The 21,048-nt window shown below is 49.9% G+C and overlaps 1 protein-coding gene across 1 annotated transcript in view; it reads left to right on the top strand.

The window, feature by feature from the left end:
- The window catches only part of LOC140065410 (uncharacterized), a 39,542-nt gene that overhangs the window by 6,523 nt on the left and 11,971 nt on the right, over positions 1–21,048 (top strand). Inside the window, exons 2-3 of the mRNA XM_072113030.1 lie at positions 18,501–18,615; positions 18,699–18,796. Of these exons, the coding sequence (XP_071969131.1) occupies positions 18,501–18,615; positions 18,699–18,796 (213 nt within the window). The remainder of the gene's footprint in view (positions 1–18,500; positions 18,616–18,698; positions 18,797–21,048) is intronic.

Below are 21,048 nucleotides of genomic sequence, written 5' to 3'. Positions count from 1 at the left end.
AATTGGCACCATGCATCTCTGATGGGTCTTATCTCGATCTCTGTTTCAGTGTCTTAATACAGAAGCCAGATCAAAGTGTATATACACCTGTAACCTGACAATGTAGCCACATTGTCCCCCCACAGAACTAGATGGATAATACAGTAACGTGTCTGCTCAGAGAGGCCCCGCCTACTCCCTGGAATATTACACTAACCAGCCTAGAGAGTGATAAAGCTAAAACAGCAATGTAACTGAGTAAAATAGTAAAGTAAGGGGTTAAAATGAGGGCAGTGACTCAGTGTAGAGTCATCTATCAATGTCTCAGGAGTATAGTTTCTTTGGGGTCAGTAAATCGAGGTGTCGGCATCCATTGTGAAACCCTCAGGTTCCTTTGACAGCATTGTAGTATTTGACATTTTGTGACGGGTAGTGATTAGAGATGAGCGAACATGCTCGTCCGAGCTTGATGCTCGGTCGAGCATTAGCGTACTCGAAACTGCTCGTTGCTCGGACGAATACTTCGCCTGCTCGAGAAAATGGCAGCTCCCGCCGTTTTGCTTTTTGGCGGCCAGAAACAGAGCCAATCACAAGCCAGGAGACTCTGCACTCCACCCAGCATGACGTGGTACCCTTACACGTCGATAGCAGTGGTTGGCTGGCCAGATCAGGTGACCCTGGGATAGACTAGCCGCTGCCCGCGCTGCTCGGATCATTCTGTGTCTGGATGCCGCTAGGGAGAGAGCTGCTGCTGGTCAGGGAAAGCGTTAGGGTGTTCTATTAGCTTACTGTTAGGCAGGAGTGATTCTCCAAGAACCCAACAGCCCTTCTTAGGGCTACAATAACGTTCTACTTTTTTTTTTTTATTTGCAGCTAGTACCATATTGTGAGGAATTTGCAGGGGGACTTGCTACCGTTGTGTTTAGCTCTTAGTGACACACATATCCACCTCAAACACCAAAGTGGGAAAATTTATTAGGGGTTTGATTTCAATTAGGCACAGTCTGCCATTTACTTTTTATTTTACGTTTATTTTTTTAATAACTCAGTGTCATCTCATCTGGCATAGTAGTGTGCTTTCATACTTGGCTAGAAAATAGCCATAGGAGAATCCAAACAGCTTACTTACGCCTACAGTAGCGTTATATATATTTGATTTCTGGTTGATCTGCTGGTGGCTGTACTTGCTGCAGTGCATCTACTAGCCAATTGTGAGCAATTTGTAGTGAGACTTGCGACCGGTGTGTTTTGCGCTTAGTGACGCACATATCCATTGCAAAGACCGAAGTGGGAAAATTTAGTAGGGGTTGGATTTCAATTAGGCACAGTCTGCCATTTTTCCTTTTTTATTTTACGTTTATTTTGTTTCATAACTCTGCGTCATCTCATCTGGCATAGTAGTGTGCTTTCATACTTGGCTAGAAAATAGCCATAGCAATAGGATAGCATCGTTTGGTTTTAAAAACTCAAAAACACAAAAAAAAACAAAAAACACAAAAAAAAGTTATAACTCTCATTTTAAAAATGTTTAACCCGAGGGCTAGGGGTAGAGGACGAGGGCGGGGACGTGGGCGTCCAACTACTGCAGGGGTCAGAGGCCGTGGTCCTGGCCGGGGTGAGACACCACCTGCTTATGAGGGAGCAGGGGAACGCCGCAGAGCTACACTCCCTAGGTTCATGTCTGAAGTTACTGGGACTCGTGGTAGAGCACTGTTGAGGCCAGAACAGTGCGAACAGGTGATGTCGTGGATTGCCGACAATGCTTCGAGCAATTTGTCCACCAGTCAGTCTTCCACGCAGTCCACCCATGTCACCGAAATCGCCACTCCTCCAGCTCCTGCACCTCAGCCTCCTCCCCCCCAGTCTGCCCCCTCCCAGGAAAATTTGGCATTTGAACCGGCATACTCTGAGGAACTGTTTTCTGGACCCTTCCCACAGACACAAACCACTTGTCCGGTTGCTGCTGAGCAATTTTCCGATGCCCAGGTTTTCCACCAGTCACAGTCTGTGGGTGATGATGACCTTCTTGACGTAGTGGAAGTGTGTAAAGAGGTGTCCGACGATGAGGAGACACGGTTGTCAGACAGTGGGGAAGTTGTTGTCAGGGCAGGAAGTCCGAGGGGGGAGCAGACTGAGGGGTCGGAGGATGATGAGGTGACAGACCCAAGCTGGGTTGATAGGCCGGGTGAACACAGTGCTTCTGAGACGGAGGAGAGTCCTCGACCAGGACAGGTTGGAAGAGGCAGTGGTGGGGCCAGACGGAGAGGCAGGGCCAGAGCTGGTGCATCAGCGCCAAATGTGTCAACTAGTGGCGAGGGCTCTTGCGGCGAGGGCTAGATTTTCAGAAGTCTGGAGGTTCTTTAAGGAAACACCGGATGACCGACGGACTGTGGTGTGCAACATTTGCCAAACCAGGATCAGCAGGGGTTCCACCACTACTAGCTTAACTACCACCAGTATGCGCAGGCATATGAATGCTAAACACCCCATTCAGTGGCAACAAGCCCGTTCACCTCCGGCCGTGCACACCACTGCTCCTTCCCCTGTGTCAGCTGATAGTCAGCCCCCTGCCCAGGACCCTGCCACAAAAACCCCATCGTCGCCTCCACGATCCTCCACAGCATCCACCAGCGTTCAGGTCTCCATACCCCAGACGCTGGAGCGGAAACGCAAATATAGTGCAACCCACCCGCACGCCCAAGCCCTTAATGTGCACATCTCCAGATTGCTTAGCCTGGAGATGCTGCCCTATAGGCTAGTAGAGACCGAGGCCTTTCGCAACCTCATGGCGGCGGCCGCCCCTCGGTATTCGGTCCCCAGCCGCCACTACTTTTCCCGATGTGCCGTCCCAGCCCTGCACCAGCACGTGTCAGACAACATCACCCGTGCCCTGACCAACGCCGTTTCTGACAAGGTCCACCTGACCACGGACACGTGGACGAGTGCTGCCGGGCAGGGCCACTATATATCGCTGACGGCACATTGGGTTAACTTGGTGGAGGCTGGGACCGAGTCTGACCCTGGGGCTGGTCATATACTGCCGACTCCGAGGATTGCGGGGCCTACCTCGGTCCAGGTGTTTCAGGCCTACTATGCCTCCTCCTCCTCCCACCCCTCCTCCACCTCCTCCTCCGAACTACCATCCGTGGGCACGGCGCCATCAGTCGGTAGCTCTAGGCACAGCAGCAGTGCCGTCGCTAAGCGACAGCAGGCGGTGCTCAAACTGCTGAGCCTAGCCGATAAAAGGCACACCGCCCAAGAGCTATTACAGGGCATCACGGCGCAGACTGATCTGTGGCTGGCACCGCTGAACCTGAAGCCAGGCATGGTTGTGTGTGACAACGGCCGTAACCTGGTGGCGGCTCTGCAACTCGGCAGACTGACACATGTGCCATGCCTGGCCCATGTGTTAAATCTGATAGTTCAGCGTTTCCTCAAGACATACCCCAATCTGTCTGATTTGCTCACGAAGGTGCGCCGCATCTGTGCGCATTTCAGGAAGTCCAGCACAGATGCTGCCACTCTCAGGGCAGCGCAGCGCCGCCTCCAACTGCCCGCTCACCGACTGTTGTGCGACGTGCCCACGAGGTGGAATTCAACACTGACCATGTTATCCAGAGTTTACCAGCAGCGCCGAGCCATTGTAGACTGCCAGATGTCAAGTTCCACCAGAACTGGTAGTCAGGTCAGTCAGCTTCCTCAAGTCTACAATGAGGAGTGGACGTGGATGTCTGATATCTGTCAGTTGCTGAGTAACTTTGAGGAGTCAACACAGATGGTCAGTGGCGATGCCGCCATCATCAGCCTCAACATCCCGCTGCTTGGCCTGTTGAAAAACTCTCTGATCAGCATGAAGTCGGAAGCTTTGCGCTCGTCACAAGAGACGGGGGAAGAAGATTCCCTTGTTGATAGCCAAAGCACCCTTAGGTCTGTTTCTCAGCGCATATCGGAGGAGGTGGAGGAGGATGAGGAGGAAGAGGAGGAGAATGTTGGCGAGACACAAGAGGGGACCATTGTTGAGTCCTTCACTGTTCAGCGTGTATGGGCAGAAGAAGAGGAGTTGGAGGAGTTGGAGGAGGAGGAAATGGACAGTCAGGCCAGTGAGGGGAGTGAATTCTTACGCGTTGGTACTCTGGCGCATATGGCAGATTTCATGCTAGGCTGCCTATCCCGTGACCCTCGCGTTCAAAGAATTTATTCCAGCACCGATTACTGGGTGTTCACTCTCCTGGACCCACGGTACAAGCAAAATCTTTCCACTCTCATCCCTGCAGAGGAAAGGAGTGTGAGAATGCATAAATACCAGCAGGCCCTGGTGCACAAGCTGAAACAGTATTTCCCTTCTGACAGCGCTAGCGGCAGAGTGCGTAGTTCTGCGGGACAAGTAGCGAGGGAGAGTAGGCGAGCAGGCAGCTTGTCCAGCACTGGCAAGGGTACGCTTTACAAGGCTTTTGCCAGCTTTATGTCACCCCAGCAAGACACTGTCACCTGTCCCCAGTCTCGGCAGAGTAGGGCTGATCTTTACAGAAAGATGGTGAGGGAGTACGTAGCTGACCATACCATCGTCCTAAATGATCACACAGCTCCCTACAACTACTGGGTTTCAAAGCTGGACATGTGGCACGAACTGGCGCTGTACGCCTTGGAGGTTCTTGCCTGCCCTGCCGCTAGCGTCTTGTCCGAGCGGGTTTTCAGTGCAGCTGGTGGCATCATCACCGATAAGCGTACACGCCTGTCGACTGACAGCGCTGACAGGCTGACGCTTATTAAGATGAATAAAGCCTGGATTTCTCATAATTTCCAATCTCCACCAGGTGAAGGAAGCTCAACCTGAATAATTGATCCACTCCTCCTCCTCCTCATTTTCCTCCTTCTCCTCCTCTTTGTACAGTAAAGCAGAGGAAACTGGCTATTTTTTGACAGGGCCCACTGGCTCTAGCTATAGTACTTTATGCATTTAATTTTTCTGGAGGGCCACCGACCCGGTCCTCTGTTTTAAACAATTTTTGGGAGTGCCACATACAGGCACTCAATCTATTCAATTTTTCTGGAGGGCCACCGACCCGTTCCTCTGTTTTAAACAATTTTTGGGAGTGCCACATACAGGCACTCAATCTATTCAATTTTTCTGGAGGGCCACCTACCTGCTCCTCTGGTTTGAAAACTTTTTGGGACTGCCACATACAGGCACTCAATCTATTCAATTTTTCTGGAGGGCCACCTACCTGCTTCTCTGGTTTGAAAACTTTTTGGGACTGCCACATACAGGCACTCAATCGATTCCATTTTTCTGGAGGGCCACCTACCTGCTCCTCTGGTTTGAAAACTTTTTGGGACTGCCACATACAGGCACTCAATCTATTCTATTTTTCTGGAGGGCCACCTACCTGCTCCTCTGGTTTGAAAACTTTTTGGGACTGCCACATACAGGCACTCAATCTATTCAATTTTTCTGGAGGGCCACCTACCTGCACCTCTGGTTTGAAAATTTTTTGGGACTGCCACATACAGGCACTATCCAAATTAAATTGTCTCCATAGCAGCCTCCACACGTTGTCTCCATTGCTACCTCCAAAAGTCGTCCATATAGCTGCCTCCATACATCGTCCCTTTATCAAACGAGGTGTGTCAGGCAGAAATTTGGGTTGTTTTCATGGATTCCACATCAAAGTTGTTAACTTTGTCGCCACCCAGCTGTGTTATCCACAAAATATACTAATAAACTTTTATCATTTACCAATATTATTTCAGCGCTTCTTGCGCATCTGTTTACATTCCCCTCACCCGCCATATCCCAAACTTATAAGAACGCTACTACACTTGATCTTATACAAAAGGTTCTTAGAAGTGCTGTTTGGGGAGTAGCCTAGAGACAGGGGCTTGGATTGGCGAAAGCTCGCCTGGCTGCGGAGCGCCAGCTCCATCCCAAGATCCAACTAACATAGTTTTAACTGCAGCACCTTTAATCTACTACTAGTTCACTGCCTCCATACATGGTCCCCTTATCAAACGAGCTGTGTCAGGCAGAATTTTGGGTTGTTTTCATGGCTTCCATGTTAACTTTGTCGCCACCCTGCTGTGTAATCCACAAAATATACTGGCAAACTTTTATCATGTACCGATATTATTTGAGCGCTTCTTGCTCACCTCCTTTGGTTCCTCTCTGCCACCCATTGGTTTGAAGCCTGAGTCCATTTAGGGTATGTCGCCATGACACTCTCTAGCCTGCTGCCGCTGCCTCTGCATGCCGTCCCCTATAGTGTCAGGGTCAATTATTGGATGTTTTAGATGCTATCTAGCTTCATTCTGTCACTCTGTCATGGCCATACTGTTGCCCATAATTTTGGCATAATGGTGCGATTAAGCAGCCTCAGAGGCATCCATGCATGCTGCCCCTGCTGTTTCCTGTCCATTTCCGTGGTGTTTCCATCCTTTTCTGAGGTTCCCAGGTGTTTGGCCAAGCTTCCCTGTGCAGAGCCTTGGTCCCCTTGAAAAATGCTCGAGTCTCCCATTGACTTCAATGGGGCTCGTTATTCGAGACGAGCACTCGAGCATCGGGAAAAGTTTGTCTCGAATAACGAGTACCCGAGCATTTTAGTGCTCGCTCATCTCTAGTAGTGATCAGAGTAAGGTGACTGAAGGGCACTGCGGACCAAGGAAAGCATCTCAGATTGTGTCTCACATGAAGGGAAAGATGAATAGACAGAAGACTGACTTGATGTAAGCAGACAGTTGGTTGTTGAGGGTGAGAGTTATGTAGGACTGATGGAAAAGTGCAAAGTTGACATAATGGAACATAAGGGCTGGTAGCATTGGTGTAAAAAGAAGTAGTAGTGAAGTTTTGAAGGTTTTGGATATCTCAGAAAATTCCTTGAGAAACCTGATCAGATTTCCAGACACTTAGAGCCTCTGGGTTTGATAGATGGACCAGAACAGAGTGACAGAAGTCCAGAAATAATGTTGTTACAAATCTTTCAGAGTTTCCCCTGAAGAAAGAGATAAGGGACATTTCAAAGTTTTTTTTGAATTTGAAGGGATTTTCCCAGGAAAGAAAATTCTCACATCGCAATCCCCTAGTGATGTTAACACAGTATAGATTAGACTGCCCACAGACTGACTCCCCAAGTCGCTGTCCTTCAGACTCTGCTAGTTTTTACAGTCCTATGAGACCGTTCAGACTCCCAAGGTAGTGGAATGCACACCTGGCTGGGACAGGTCTCTGCAAATCTCTGAGACTCACTTCTGTGGGAAACCCAAATGACAGATACTATGACAATGACAACAGAATGGGGTAAATTTACTTGCCTGGTCCTGTTGCGATCCCCACTGTGCGTTGTCCGACGGCGATTCACTAAGCTCGTGCGTCCAATTTCCTTCATGTGCCGCTTCCCCGGTGAAGTCCACCGGAGTTCACCGTCTTCTTCTTCCTGGTGCATGTAAGTGCTGGATTTTGTGTCACATTTTTCGTTTTTAAATTCCACTTTTTGTCCAAATCAGTCGGTTTGTCCAACGGCAAGCCCCCCGATTTGTGTCGCATGCAAGCCAGCGCCGGTGCGTCACAATCCGATCGCGTGCACCAAAAACCCGGGGCAATTCGGCGTTAACAGAAAATATTTGGGAAACCCGATAGAACCGTGGTCCGCGGACCCTTAGTGAATGTGCCCCAATATCTCCCACTGCAGACGTCTGGACATCTAAGGATTACTTCCTTCTTCCCATCTCACAGCTTCAGCTAACATCATAGACTGTCTGACTGTCCTTCACTGTTCAATCACGTTACAAGTGGTTCCGCCGTAGAGCTATGAAGGTTGTATGAAGAGGGCTCACGGACTGAGTCCTCTTCATACAGAGATGGGCTTTGCTGCAAATTTCAGCAAAGACCCATCGCTATCACCCGCGGTCGGTGCTTGCACCTATTGCGGGTGTTAACCTTTTCTCTGCCGCCACATGCCGCCGAACATCATTGGGGGGCAGCGATCAGTTGCAATGACAGCCTCGGGTCTTCATCAGACCCGAGGCTGCATGGTTACTGCAGATTCGTTACAATGAGCTCATTGTTAGGATCAGTGGATCCTCTGGACCACCGCGGGAGATGTAACTAGCCAACACCCGGAACCGGAGCCTAGCGGCACCTGGTATTCACCAGAGCCCGCCGCAAAGCGGGTTGGACTTGCTGCGGCAGGATACCACTAGGTCGTTCCCAGGTGTGACTAGCCCACGGTGGCAGCCGAGGTCGAGGTACCTTAGCGGATGACAATCTCATAGACAGGTCCAGGCACAGGGTCAGGGCAGGCGGCAGAGATGCAACGTCAGGTCCAAGTCCGGGGTCAGCAACAGGAGGTCCAGGCAGGTGGGAACGGGAACACAGGCACACGGAACACAGCAACACGGAGGAACTCAGGTAACACGGCAACACAGGACTCAGGAGCGGGAACACACAGGAATACACAGGAACGCAGGAATACACAGGAACGCAGGAATACACAGGAACGCAGGAATACACAGGAACGCAGGAATAATCGCTAGTAAGCTTTCTCTAAGGCTATGAGGCACAAAGATCCGGCAAGGAACACAGGAAGAGGCAGATTCTTAAAGGTGAGGTGTTCAGCCAGTGCACCAATTAGCGGTGCGCTGGCCCTTTAAATTTTCGGCCGGAGCCGCGCGTACGGCAGTCCGAGGAAGCGCAGGAGCCGGGAGAGGTAAGAGACACCGGGCAGTAGCGGGGGCACATGCAGGAGCACGGATGCGCCCGCGATCCGTGACAGGGATCGCGGGAGCACCCGTGACAGTACCCCCCCCCTTCGGCCTCCCTCTCTTCTTGGGCCTGAGAAAACGTTGGAGCAGGCTCTTGTCCAGAATGTTATCCTCTGGCTCCCAGGATCTCTCCTCAGGACCAAATCCTTTCCAGTCTACCAGAAACAACCGTCTACCTCTCACAGTCTTAGTATCCAGGATCTCTTTCACCTCGAAGACATCGGTGGAATCAGCTTGTGGTGCCGGAGGAGGAGTAATTTGTCGGTTGAAGCGGTTGAAGATAACTGGCTTAAGGAGAGAAACGTGGAAAGAATTAGGAATGCGCATGCTGGGAGGCAGACGCAACTTGTAAGCCACCGGGTTGATGCGGCCGAGAATTTCAAATGGACCCAAGAACCGAGGTCCCAATTTATAGCTCGGGATCTTCAGCCGAACATACTTGGCGGACAGCCAAACCTTGTCACCAGGAGCTAAAACAGGGAATGGTCGGCGTCTTTTGTCTGCTTGACGCTTGGTCTGGGCTGTAGCTCGGAGCAATGAGGTGTGGACTTGCTCCCAGATGGCTTTCAGATCACGTACCAGGTCCTCCACAGCAGGAACATCTGCAGACGTAGGTAACGGAAGAGGAGGCCGAGGATGCAGTCCATAGTTAATAAAAAAGGGAGCAGAACCGGCAGAAGTGGAGTCCAGGGAATTGTAAGAGAACTCCGCCCATGGTAGAAGAGATGCCCAGTCGTCCTGTCGGGCAGAGACGAAATGGCGGAGATAGCAACCTAGAGTCTGATTCACCCTCTCCACTTGGCCGTTAGTCTGTGGGTGATAGGCAGAAGAGAAGTCCAAGTTCACCTGCAACTGGTTGCACAAAGATCTCCAGAATTTGGACACAAACTGAACTCCTCGATCTGAGACGATGTGCTGAGGGAGACCATGAAGCCGGAAAATATGCTGGAAGAAGAGGCTGGCGAGACGTGGAGCAGAAGGCAAACCTGGTAGAGGGACAAAGTGAGACATCTTCGAAAAGCGGTCAGTCACCACCCAGATAACGGTGTTGCCAGAAGATGGCGGTAGATCCGTAACAAAGTCCATAGCCACATGAGACCATGGGCTGGTAGGCACGGGTAACGGCAACAGAAGACCAGCAGGTTTAAGTCGTGAAGGCTTGTTGCGGGCACAAGAGGCACAGGAACCCACAAAATCCCGAACGTCCTTGACCAAATCAGGCCACCAGTAGAATCGGGAAATTAAGGCCACAGAGCGCTGCACCCCAGGGTGCCCAGCCACACGAGAAGAATGTCCCCAGGTCAGAATCCTCTTTCGGAGACCAGGTCGCACATAAGTCTTGCCGGGAGGCAGCTGCCGGAGGTCCACCGGCGCGGCAAGCACAAGTCTCTCTGGAGGAACAATATGCCTAGGAGCAGAGTCCTCCCCCATAACATCAGAAGCACGGGACAAGGCGTCAGCCTTGATGTTTTTCTCTGCAGGGCGAAAATGGATTCGGAAGTCAAAGCGAGAAAAGAAGAGGGACCACCGGGCTTGACGAGGATTCAAACGCTGAGCCGTCTGAAGGTACTGAAGGTTTTTGTGGTCCGTGAAAATGCTGACTGGAAATCGGGCTCCCTCCAGCAGATGACGCCACTCTTCCAAAGCCAGCTTGATGGCTAGAAGCTCCCGATCTCCAATGGAATAATTTCTCTCCGCGGAGGAGAAGGTTTTGGAGAAGAAACCACAAGTGAGTGTTCGTCCCCTGGGACCCTTCTGGGTAAGGACTGCCCCAGCACCCACGGAGGAGGCATCAACCTCCACCAGGAACGGCTTTTCAGTATCCGGTCGGGTAAGGACTGAAGCGGAGGAAAAAGCAGTTTTTAATTTCGTGAAGGCTTCTTCTGCTGCTGGTGGCCAGACACGGGGATTAGCACCTTTTTTCGTAAGCGCCACCATCGGCGCGACCAGAGATGAGAAGTGTGGGATAAATTGCCTATAATAATTAGCAAAGCCCAGAAATCTTTGTATAGCTCGCAGTCCCACTGGGCGTGGCCACTGAAGAACCGCAGATAACTTGGCAGGATCCATTTGCAAACCCCTATCAGAAATTATGTAGCCGAGGAATGGAAGGCTCCTCTGATGAAAGTGGCACTTCTCCAGCTTGGCATAGAGGTGGTTTGTCCTGAGGCGGCTGAGAACCTCCCGTACATGAGACTGGTGGGACTCCAGATTGGCAGAATACACAAGGATGTCGTCCAGGTACACCACGACACAACTGTACAATAAGTCCCGGAAAATATCATTTACAAACTCCTGGAAAACTGCTGGCGCATTACAAAGTCCGAAGGGCATAACTAGGTATTCAAAATGCCCATCACGGGTGTTAAAGGCGGTCTTCCACTCGTCACCCTTCCTGATGCGGATAAGGTTGTAGGCCCCACGAAGATCCAATTTGGAAAAAATTCTTGCACCCCGCAGACGATCAAATAGCTCCGTGATAAGCGGCAAAGGATAGCGGTTCTTAACGGTGACCTTGTTAAGACCGCGATAGTCTATACAGGGGCGGAGAGAGCCATCTTTCTTTGTGACAAAAAAGAAACCAGCGCCAGCTGGTGAGGAGGATTTGCGGATGAAACCTCTTTGCAGGTTTTCTTTAACATATTCCGACATAGCGGCAGTCTCAGGAACCGAGAGCGGATACACACGACCCCGTGGTGGAGAAGATCCAGGCAGCAGATCAATGGGGCAATCATAGGGACGATGTGGAGGAAGGATCTCGGCTTGTTTTTTAGAAAACACATCTGCAAAGTCCCGGTACGGAGCTGGAAGTCCCTCCAGGGGCTTGGGAGACAAGGTAGCAGTCCTGACAGGAAGCGGATGTGGAACCGTCATGCAGCGTGAGGGGCAATCCGGACCCCAACGGAGAATCTCTCCAGAAGACCAGTCCAGAACAGGGGCATGATGCTGCAACCAGGGGAGACCCAGCAGGAGAGTGGAAGTGCACTGTGGCAGCACAAAAAAGGAGAGTCTCTCTTTATGCAATGCACCAACTTGAAGGAGCAGGGGTTCAGTGCGAAACCAGATAGGCACGGAGAGAATCTGGCCACTGACTGAGGCAATGGACAAGGGCTTCTCAAGACGAACCACCGGGAAGTGATGCAGGGCGACCAGTGCAGCATCTACAAAGTTCGCTGTGGAGCCCGAATCCAGGAAAGCAGAAACCTGGACCGGAGTGCCGGTGCCAATGCTGAGGAGTACAGGGAGAATCAAGCATGGAGAAGCTTTATTCACACCTAGGGACGCTTCTCCTGAGAAGCCTAGGTGCTGGCGTTTCCCGGGCGTTGGGGACGTACAGGGCAAGCCCCGACGAAGTGCTGTGGGCTGGCACAATACATGCACAGGTTCTCCTGACGTCGTCTGGAACGCTCTTGTAGAGTGAGCCGGGTTCGGTCAACCTGCATGGGTTCCTCAACAGAAGATTCAGGCGGGACCTGGAGCGGCCTTTGGAAGACTGGCGCCAGGCGAGGGATGCGTCTAACACGGCCTTGGGGATACTCAGATCGTAGTTCCTCAGCTCGCTCCTTAAACCGGACATCAATTCGAGTGGCCAAGGTGATGAGGTCACTCAGAGTAGATGGAAGATCCCGAGCTGCCAGTGCATCCTTGACCTGCGCAGAGAGCCCTTTCTTAAATGTAGCGATGAGGGCTGCATCGTTCCCAGCCAGTTCTGAAGCCAGGGTGCGGAATTGAACTGCGTACTCTCCCACCGATGAGTTGCCCTGACGCAAGTTCAACAATGCAGACTCTGCAGAGGAGGCTCGTGCTGGTTCCTCGAAGACAGACCGGAACTCTGACAGAAACGCAGTGAGGCTAGACACAACCGGGTCATCTCTGTCCCAAAGCGGAGTAGCCCAGGCCAGGGCTTTCCCAGAAAGAAGGCTGAGGACAAATGCCACCTTGGACCGCTCTGTGGCAAATTGCGACGGCATGAGTTCTATGTGCAAGGAGCACTGGGTGATGAAGCCCCTGCACATCTTAGGATCTCCATCATACTTGCCGGGCAAAGAGAGGCGTAGCCTGGGTTCAGCAGCAGGATGATAAGCCGGGGAAGCAGGGGTCGCAGCGGCCGCTTCTGGAGACTGTTGCTGATGTTGGGTAGCAAGTAGTTGTTGTAGCATGGCGGTGACTTGCTCTAGCTGATTCCGCTGTGCTGCAATCTGCCGGGACTGGTGGATCACGATGGTGGCGAGATCAGGCTGACTGGGAGGAGAAGCCTCGGCGGGATCCATGGCCGGATCTTACTGTTAGGATCAGTGGATCCTCTGGACCACCGCGGGAGATGTAACTAGCCAACACCCGGAACCGGAGCCTAGCGGCACCTGGTATTCACCAGAGCCCGCCGCAAAGCGGGTTGGACTTGCTGCGGCAGGATACCACTAGGTCGTTCCCAGGTGTGACTAGCCCACGGTGGCAGCCGAGGTCGAGGTACCTTAGCGGATGACAATCTCGTAGACAGGTCCAGGCACAGGGTCAGGGCAGGCGGCAGAGATGCAACGTCAGGTCCAAGTCCGGGGTCAGCAACAGGAGGTCCAGGCAGGTGGGAACGGGAACACAGGCACACGGAACACAGCAACACGGAGGAACTCAGGTAACACGGCAACACAGGACTCAGGAGCGGGAACACACAGGAATACACAGGAACGCAGGAATACACAGGAATGCAGGAATACACAGGAACGCAGGAATACACAGGAACGCAGGAATAATCGCTAGTAAGCTTTCTCTAAGGCTATGAGGCACAAAGATCCGGCAAGGAACACAGGAAGAGGCAGATTCTTAAAGGTGAGGTGTTCAGCCAGTGCACCAATTAGCGGTGCGCTGGCCCTTTAAATTTTCGGCCGGAGCCGCGCGCGCGCCCTAGGAGGCGGGGACGCGCGCGTACGGCAGTCCGAGGAAGCGCAGGAGCCGGGAGAGGTAAGAGACACCGGGCAGTAGCGGGGGCACATGCAGGAGCACGGATGCGCCCGCGATCCGTGACAGGGATCGCGGGAGCACCCGTGACACTCATTGTAATGAATCATATGCCAAAACGTCATATACTACAATGCAGGAGTATTGCAGCATATGGTAGGAATGATCTGACCATCTAGGGCAGGGGTCAGGAACCTTTTTGGCTGAGAGAGCCATGAACAACACATATTTTAAAATGCCCCCCATTAGATAGGTAGTCCCATATAGGTCTGCAATCTAGGTCTCGGATCGCAGGCACACCCGTGCCCCTCTCTGTGGCGACGCCCCTTTCCGATCTCACTCAACTCACCACTTGCCGGCTCCCGTCCTGGCTGGCCAGAGCACGCCAGCACTCACAGATTTAAAGGGTCAGTGCCCCACTGATTGGTGCTGCCCACTTCTCATTTTCCCCGTGATCAAACGGTCGTACAGTCCTAAAAATGATAGCAATGAAAACGTCCGAAGTATGAAAAAGTTATTGGCGCCAGAAGATGACAAATTCCCCCCAAACATTTTTGTAAAGGAGGTTTTAATTTTTGTAAATGTATGAAAACATTATAATGTCTATACAAATACGGTATCCCCATAATTGCACCAACCCAAAGAATAAAGTAGACATGTAATTTGGGGTGCATAGTGAAAGCCGTAAAATCCAAGCCTACAAAAAACAGCGCAAATTTGTTTTTTCACCATTTTCACAGCATTTGGAATTTTTTTCCTGCTTCCTAGTACACGGCATGGAATAGTAAATCACTATGAACTGTAACTTGTTACATAGAAAACAAGCCATCACAGAGCAAATTTACATGAAAAAAATTGAAAGTTATATATCTTTGAAGGTGGGGAGTGAAAAATAGAAATGAAAAAACAGAAAAAAGACTAGTCGTTAAGGGGTTAAAGGCAAAGTATATTATATCACACAAAGAAATTACCTTACCCAGTCCATCCGGTCAGTGAAACAGAAGTGACAGTCATGGCAGACAAAAGTAGGCTTGCCCCGAGCGCTCTTTGTCAATTCTGGTCACTGGCCACCTAGATTCCTGCGGAGTTCACCTCGACGGTCAAATTGCCATTTTTAGTAACGCCCAACCCAGCAATGCCAGATTTGTTAAAGATCTTTTGATCTAGGGCTCAAAAAGCCCTTCTACAAGTGTAAGGTGATTGCCACATTTATAGATCTTTGTTCCCAGCACTGGATTAACAGGCACAAAAAATGACACATAGAGGGGGCGGGTACTAAAAGAGAAAGAACCTGTAGAATTAAGTAGTTCAGCTATAATTGATTGATCGATGAGCGGAAGAGACAACTAGCTCAGGTGAACTCAGGGGGTCGGTGAAAAGCTATCCATGGACCCCAAGTCTGGAGTTGTTTTACTAACGTAGCATGTTTGTATGCCATAAGCTCCTCCATTCTTTGTAGTGATAATATTTCTCTGAGGATTTCTATAGTAAGTTTTCCATAACCTGGATCAGGACACACACCGCAATTAAGATGAAGCCCATGAGAGAGCATCTGACTGAAGGTATTGAGCGGGATATTATGGATAAAAGCAAGGGTGGCGGCTCATTTTGTAGCTCCAAACACATATGTAACATTGTACTGGGGGCTTGCTTACATCTCCAGCTCTCTACTAGGCAAGAGGAGAAATCAAATGGAGTGTAGCCAGGACCCAGTAGCACATAGAAATATTTTTTGAAGTTGGTTTCTTGGGCTTTGGTAAAGATGGAGAGCTTATGGCACAATTCAAATGATTTGGCCCAGTCTCGGGATGTAGGAGACCATCAACCCGTGTTTCCATGCACCAACATAGGGCGGGACAGCCTCCGCCCAATTTGTCTAAGTAGATGGCGTATATTGCAGAAGGTGGGCGAGGGGGCAATACACATCTTTTCAAACGGGGTGATGTCTCTGTGTAGGTGTAGTCTAGATTTAAAGGATGAGTAGAAGTGGAGTAGTCGTGAGTATTCCCACCTGGAGCGGGCCAAGACCAGTTGAAAAAAAAAAGACCAGCGAAAAATAAGCCTATCATTGGCTCTGAGGGGTGACAGATAGGTTGACGAGACCAGTAAGAGGGCTGTCGCAGGCAAAGAGTTGGTAAGGCTCAGGTAGCTTTCTTTAAGTCCTCAGGGTCTGCTCCATGACGTAAGGGAGCTTTGAAAGGTGGTGTTCGTGTGTAAAGGAGGGATTGCAGAAGGCTTGGGGAAAGTATAGTCTCCAGTTCTATCCATACCTTATAAGATTTGTTGTGATATAAATCAGGGATGCGAGCTTGAACAGTCGCGTAGGTCTGTACTTTTAAATGATGGTGATAAGGCACCAGCCTTCTAATTTTTTATGTCCAGTCTGAATGTAACAAGAAGTAAGAAACCAGAGCCCATTTCGCTTATGGGGGGTTTACGCGTCAGTCAGTCTGGAGGTTCTCATGGTTTGGGGAGATGACTACAGGATGTTTAGCTCTTTCCAGCAGATATCTCTACTCTTTGTGAGTTTTATCACCATCAGTTCTGTTTTTTGTTTTTTTTCTATGCAGAAAAAGCTGTAAGGATCTTTTTCCCTTCTATCTCAAATCAGTCAAGTATATGAGGATGTCATTAGTAGTGGATTAAAATATAGGTGATTTGGACAGTAGCCTGGTGCCCATGGCCACCCAAACAACCCACCAAATTTTCACCCGTGTAAGCCATGTCATTTTCTTCATGCTCTCAATACACATCATGTACATAAGAGCCATTTTCCAAATGTCCTGAAACTGCAGATTGAAAACAAAAGCAGAAAGGACGCATCCCCCATTCTCCAAAAAGCTCAATTGAAGTACTAGTAATTGAAGTAGTATAATACAGCCCAGGACCCATGGGTGCATCACCGCACAAATAACAGATTTCAGGCAACAGTGTTAACAAATTCTATAAAGACAGTGTCAGGACTCGGGGTCAGCAAAACCCCCTGGACCACCGCTGGAGATGGTACTAGATGACACCTGGGACCGGAATTAAAGTGGCACCTGGTCTTCACCAGAGCCCGCCGCAAACTGGGAAGGACTTGCTGCAGCAGGGTGCCACCAGGTCGCTCTACAGGTGCAACCAGCCCGCGGTGGCAGCCAAGGTCGAGGTACCAATTCAGGAGACAGTCTCGTAGTCAGGAACAGGCAGGTTGTCAGGGCTGGCGACAAAGATGCAGAGTTCAGGTCCGTGGTCAGCAACAGGAGATCAGCAGGAACGGGATAGGAACAAGCGCAGGGAACAGGAAGTTTTCTCTTCTCACCATAAAGTTCAAAGATCTGGCGGGGAATGATGGGAGCTGCTGGTTTAAATCAGAACCCGGAAGTGGCCAGCGCCAATCAGCGGTGCGCTGGCCCTTTAAATCTTTGAGTGCCAGTGCACGCGCTCTAGGGGGAGGTGAGTGAAGGCCGGGGGGAGCCACGCCATGGAGAGGGGCACAGGTGTGATCGCGGGGGCACCCATGACAGACAGCAGAAGCATTGCAGTGGGAGGTCGAACACCATGATCAAGTGTTCTCAATGACCCATCTTAGGTGTTGAAACAGGTCTTCTCCACGTCACCCCCTTTATATGTATGAGAGATTTGTTCTTGACAGACATTTTGTGCAAGTCATGAAATAAAGACAATAAGGGAGACGTCTGTCATGTACACAAGAACATGTTTGCTCCTGCAGGTAAAGTAGAGAAGGTAAAAAAAACTGTATATAAATATCTTCCATTTCATGTAATGATCCTCCCACGTGTTGTCAGTAATTTGCCTATTGTATAAATAGAAGGGGCGCGCTGGGCTTTTTGTGTTCGGTAAAGGAACAGACACTTTCATTTCATATTTAGTCAATAGTTCTATTGGTGTCCGTTATTACACCACGTGGGGCTTCCTTCAGTCTAATCCCTGGTCGGAACTTCTCCTCACATGAGGAGCAGGGATAGTCCCGCCTCTAGTAACATGTCCTGGAGCCTGACTCCTCCCACACATGTGACAAATCACATGACTATGACATCATCACAGGTCCTATAGCTTCTCCACCCCCCGAAGCTGGACTCCTCCCTTACATAGGGATAATCACATGACTATGACATCATCACAGGTCCTATAGCTTCTCCACCCCTGAAGCCGGACTCCTCCCACACATAGGGACGCCATCACAGATCCTTTCCCCCTCTCACATATATCTGGAGCACAGCTCTGCAGGCAGAGGTATGTATGTAGTCACCGGTGTAGTCTGTAAGGATTACCGGGGCATCATAGACCCCTCACTTCTATCTATCTGGTAAAATGTTTACAATAATTACTGTATGTTATTATGATACGATACAATACTATAGAACCTTATTGATCCCCTGGGGGGAAATAATTTTGTACATAGTGTTGTGGCAGTTGTTACACACAGGTCAGACTTAATGTTACAGTTACATACATACACTACGAGAGGCGCGTTCCTACATGTTACTAGTTCCTTAAACGTTTACAGGACAATGAAGGGCAACGAGACCACATTACAAGACATAAGGGGAAACAATTACAGTACGAAATACAATAGTGACAGTAACAAGTGGACACAATTTCGACAGACATGCATAAGGGGTACTACAGAAGGGGTGCCGGTGCGGCGCTAACAGTGATTGGGGTAAATCAGTGGTGTCCTGCTGCTGCTATTGGTTTGGCAGAAGAGACATTGCCCGTAGCTTCACTTTTGTCAAGTACCAGCGCTTAAGCTGAGCCATGGTACAGTGTTCCTCATGATTTGGCTCTGGTTCTGATTATTTTCATTTCAGAAAAATTTCCTCACTGGCTCGTCAATGATGGACAGAGTCAAAATGTCAGAGAGAATAATACACTTCATCCTCAAGGACGTCATGATGGAGGACCACCAGCCCCTCACATCAGCAGGTAATAGACAGGATTAAATCCACACGTCCTTTCATTATCTGTATGGAAAGAAGGAATTCAGTCTCTGGATGTGTTTCCTACAGGTAGATCCAGTAAGAGAGCATCACCGGAGAGATGTCCCAGTCCTCTTCTTCTACCACAGGATTGTTCAGAGGAGAAATGTGTCCCACGGGATCATCAGGTAGATGGAGATAAGACTTCATGACATCTTCTCTGATCTGTGGAGGATTATTTTATGCATAAAATTATGTATATTGTAAAACCTATGAAATCTTCTTAAAATTGTCTTACTGTAAAATGCCATCCCCATATATAGACTCTGTGTCATATAACGTACCCTATATACTCGTGTATAAGCTGAGTTTTTCAGCACAAAAAATGTGCTGAAAAACCCCACCTCGGCTCACACACGAGTCAATAAAAAAAATAAACGCACATACACACCTTCCGGCGTGGCTCCCCACGGCTTCTCTTCTCTCTGCTGTAACAGCCGGCAGAGCTGCGGCCACTCTGCCGGCCGGCGCACACTATGTGTCTCTGCTGAATACTTCATAGTGTGCGCCGACGGGCAGAGGGCATGGCCGCAGCTCTGCCGGCTGTTACAGCAGAGAGAGGAAAGAGGGGGAGCCACAATGACGGGAGCATCAGGGACCTTCGGAGGGTGAGTATATAAGTTTATTTTTATATGTGCTGGGCAAACTGGGGGCTGTCTGGCTATATACCACAGAAGGCTGTCTGGCTATATACCACAGGTGGCTGTCTGGCTATATACCACAGGGGGCTGTCTGGCTATATACCACAGGGGGCTGTCTGGCTATATACCACAGGGGGCTGTCTGGCTATATACCACAGGGGGCTGGCAGGCTGTGTACCACAGGGGGCTGGCAGGCTGTATACTACAGGGGGCTGGCAGGCTGTATACTACAGGGGGCTGGCAGGCTGTATACTACAGGGGGCTGGCAGGCTTTATACTACAGGGGGCTGGCAGGCTTTATACTACAGGGGGCTGGCAGGCTTTATACTACAGGGGGCTGGCAGGCTTTATACTACAGGGGGCTGGCAGGCTTTATACTACAGGGGGCTGGAAGGCTTTATACTACAGGGGGCTGGCAGGCTTTATACTACAGGGGGCTGGCAGGCTTTATACTACAGGGGGCTGGCAGGCTTTATACAACAGGGGGCTGGCAGGCTTTATACTACAGGGGGCTGGCAGGCTTTATACTACAGGGGGCTGGCAGGCTTTATACTACAGGGGGCTGGCAGGCTTTATACTACAGGGGGCTGGCAGGCTTTATACTACAGGGGGCTGGCAGGCTTTTTACTACAGGGGGCTGGCAGGCTTTTTACTACAGGGGGCTGGCAGGCTTTATACTACAGGGGGCTGGCAGGCTTTATACTACAGGGGGCTGGCTGGCTTTATACTACAGAGGGCTGGCTGGCTTCATACTACAGGGGCTGGCAGGCTATATACTACAGGGGGCGGGCAGGCTGTATACTACAGGGGGCTGGCAGGTTACATACTACAGGGGGCTGGCAGGCTGTATACTACAGGGGGCAGACTGTATACTACAGGGGGCTGGCAGGTTACATACTACAGGGGGCGGGCAGGCTATATACTGGGGAGGCTGTGACCAATGCATTTCCCACCCTCGGCTTATACTAGTCAATTGGTTTTCCCAGTTTTTTGTGTTAAAATTAGGGGTCTCGACTTATACTCGGGTCGGCTTATATTCGAGTAAAACAAAATCACGTTAAAAACTAGATATTTCTTGGGTTTTCTGGAATGTGTGCATTCAGTTCCACAATGTACATCTTTAAAATGGGGTAAACGAAGAACAATCCATCTTGAGGATAGTGATATCTCACTTGGGAAGATAACCTGCTTTTGGGCTATGGAAGGAAAGGGGCACTTTTTGGCTTTTGGAGAGCAGATTTTGCAGGAATACATTTTAGGAGCTATTATACCTTTGCAGGTTCCCTAGGGTAACTGAATAATAACATTTCCCAACATTCCCTTCTCAAGGAATTTATCAAGGGCTATAGAGAATATTTTAAAGGACATCTACCACCACATTTAGGGGTGGTAGACTGCCACCAAATGCATGTTCGTCAACTTATGGGTGATGGGGTCCTCCTGCCAAGTTCCTCCATGTCCGCTTCTCCGAAATTAAACTTGAAATCAAACATTACAGATTTTTACTAATATCTTTTTCTTATATTAACGCAATTTTATTATACTGAAATATTTTTTGAGGACGTAATCCTTGTATTCAGTGTGTCTTTTGGTTATGTAAGGGTTAACTTGAGATGTAATTTGGACTAAAGCATTTCATTGGTGTTTGTTTATTTTAAATAGTGTTTTGCTAATGTGTATTATGCCATGACTAAGAGCAGAGAAGCTCGAAGCGCTTAGGCTTTCCTACTCATGTAATG

This window comes from Engystomops pustulosus, chromosome 6 (genome assembly GCF_040894005.1).
Source record: "Engystomops pustulosus chromosome 6, aEngPut4.maternal, whole genome shotgun sequence".
In the NCBI taxonomy this organism is placed as follows: domain Eukaryota; kingdom Metazoa; phylum Chordata; class Amphibia; order Anura; family Leptodactylidae; genus Engystomops; species Engystomops pustulosus.
This window is presented reverse-complemented; position numbering and strand designations above follow the sequence as displayed.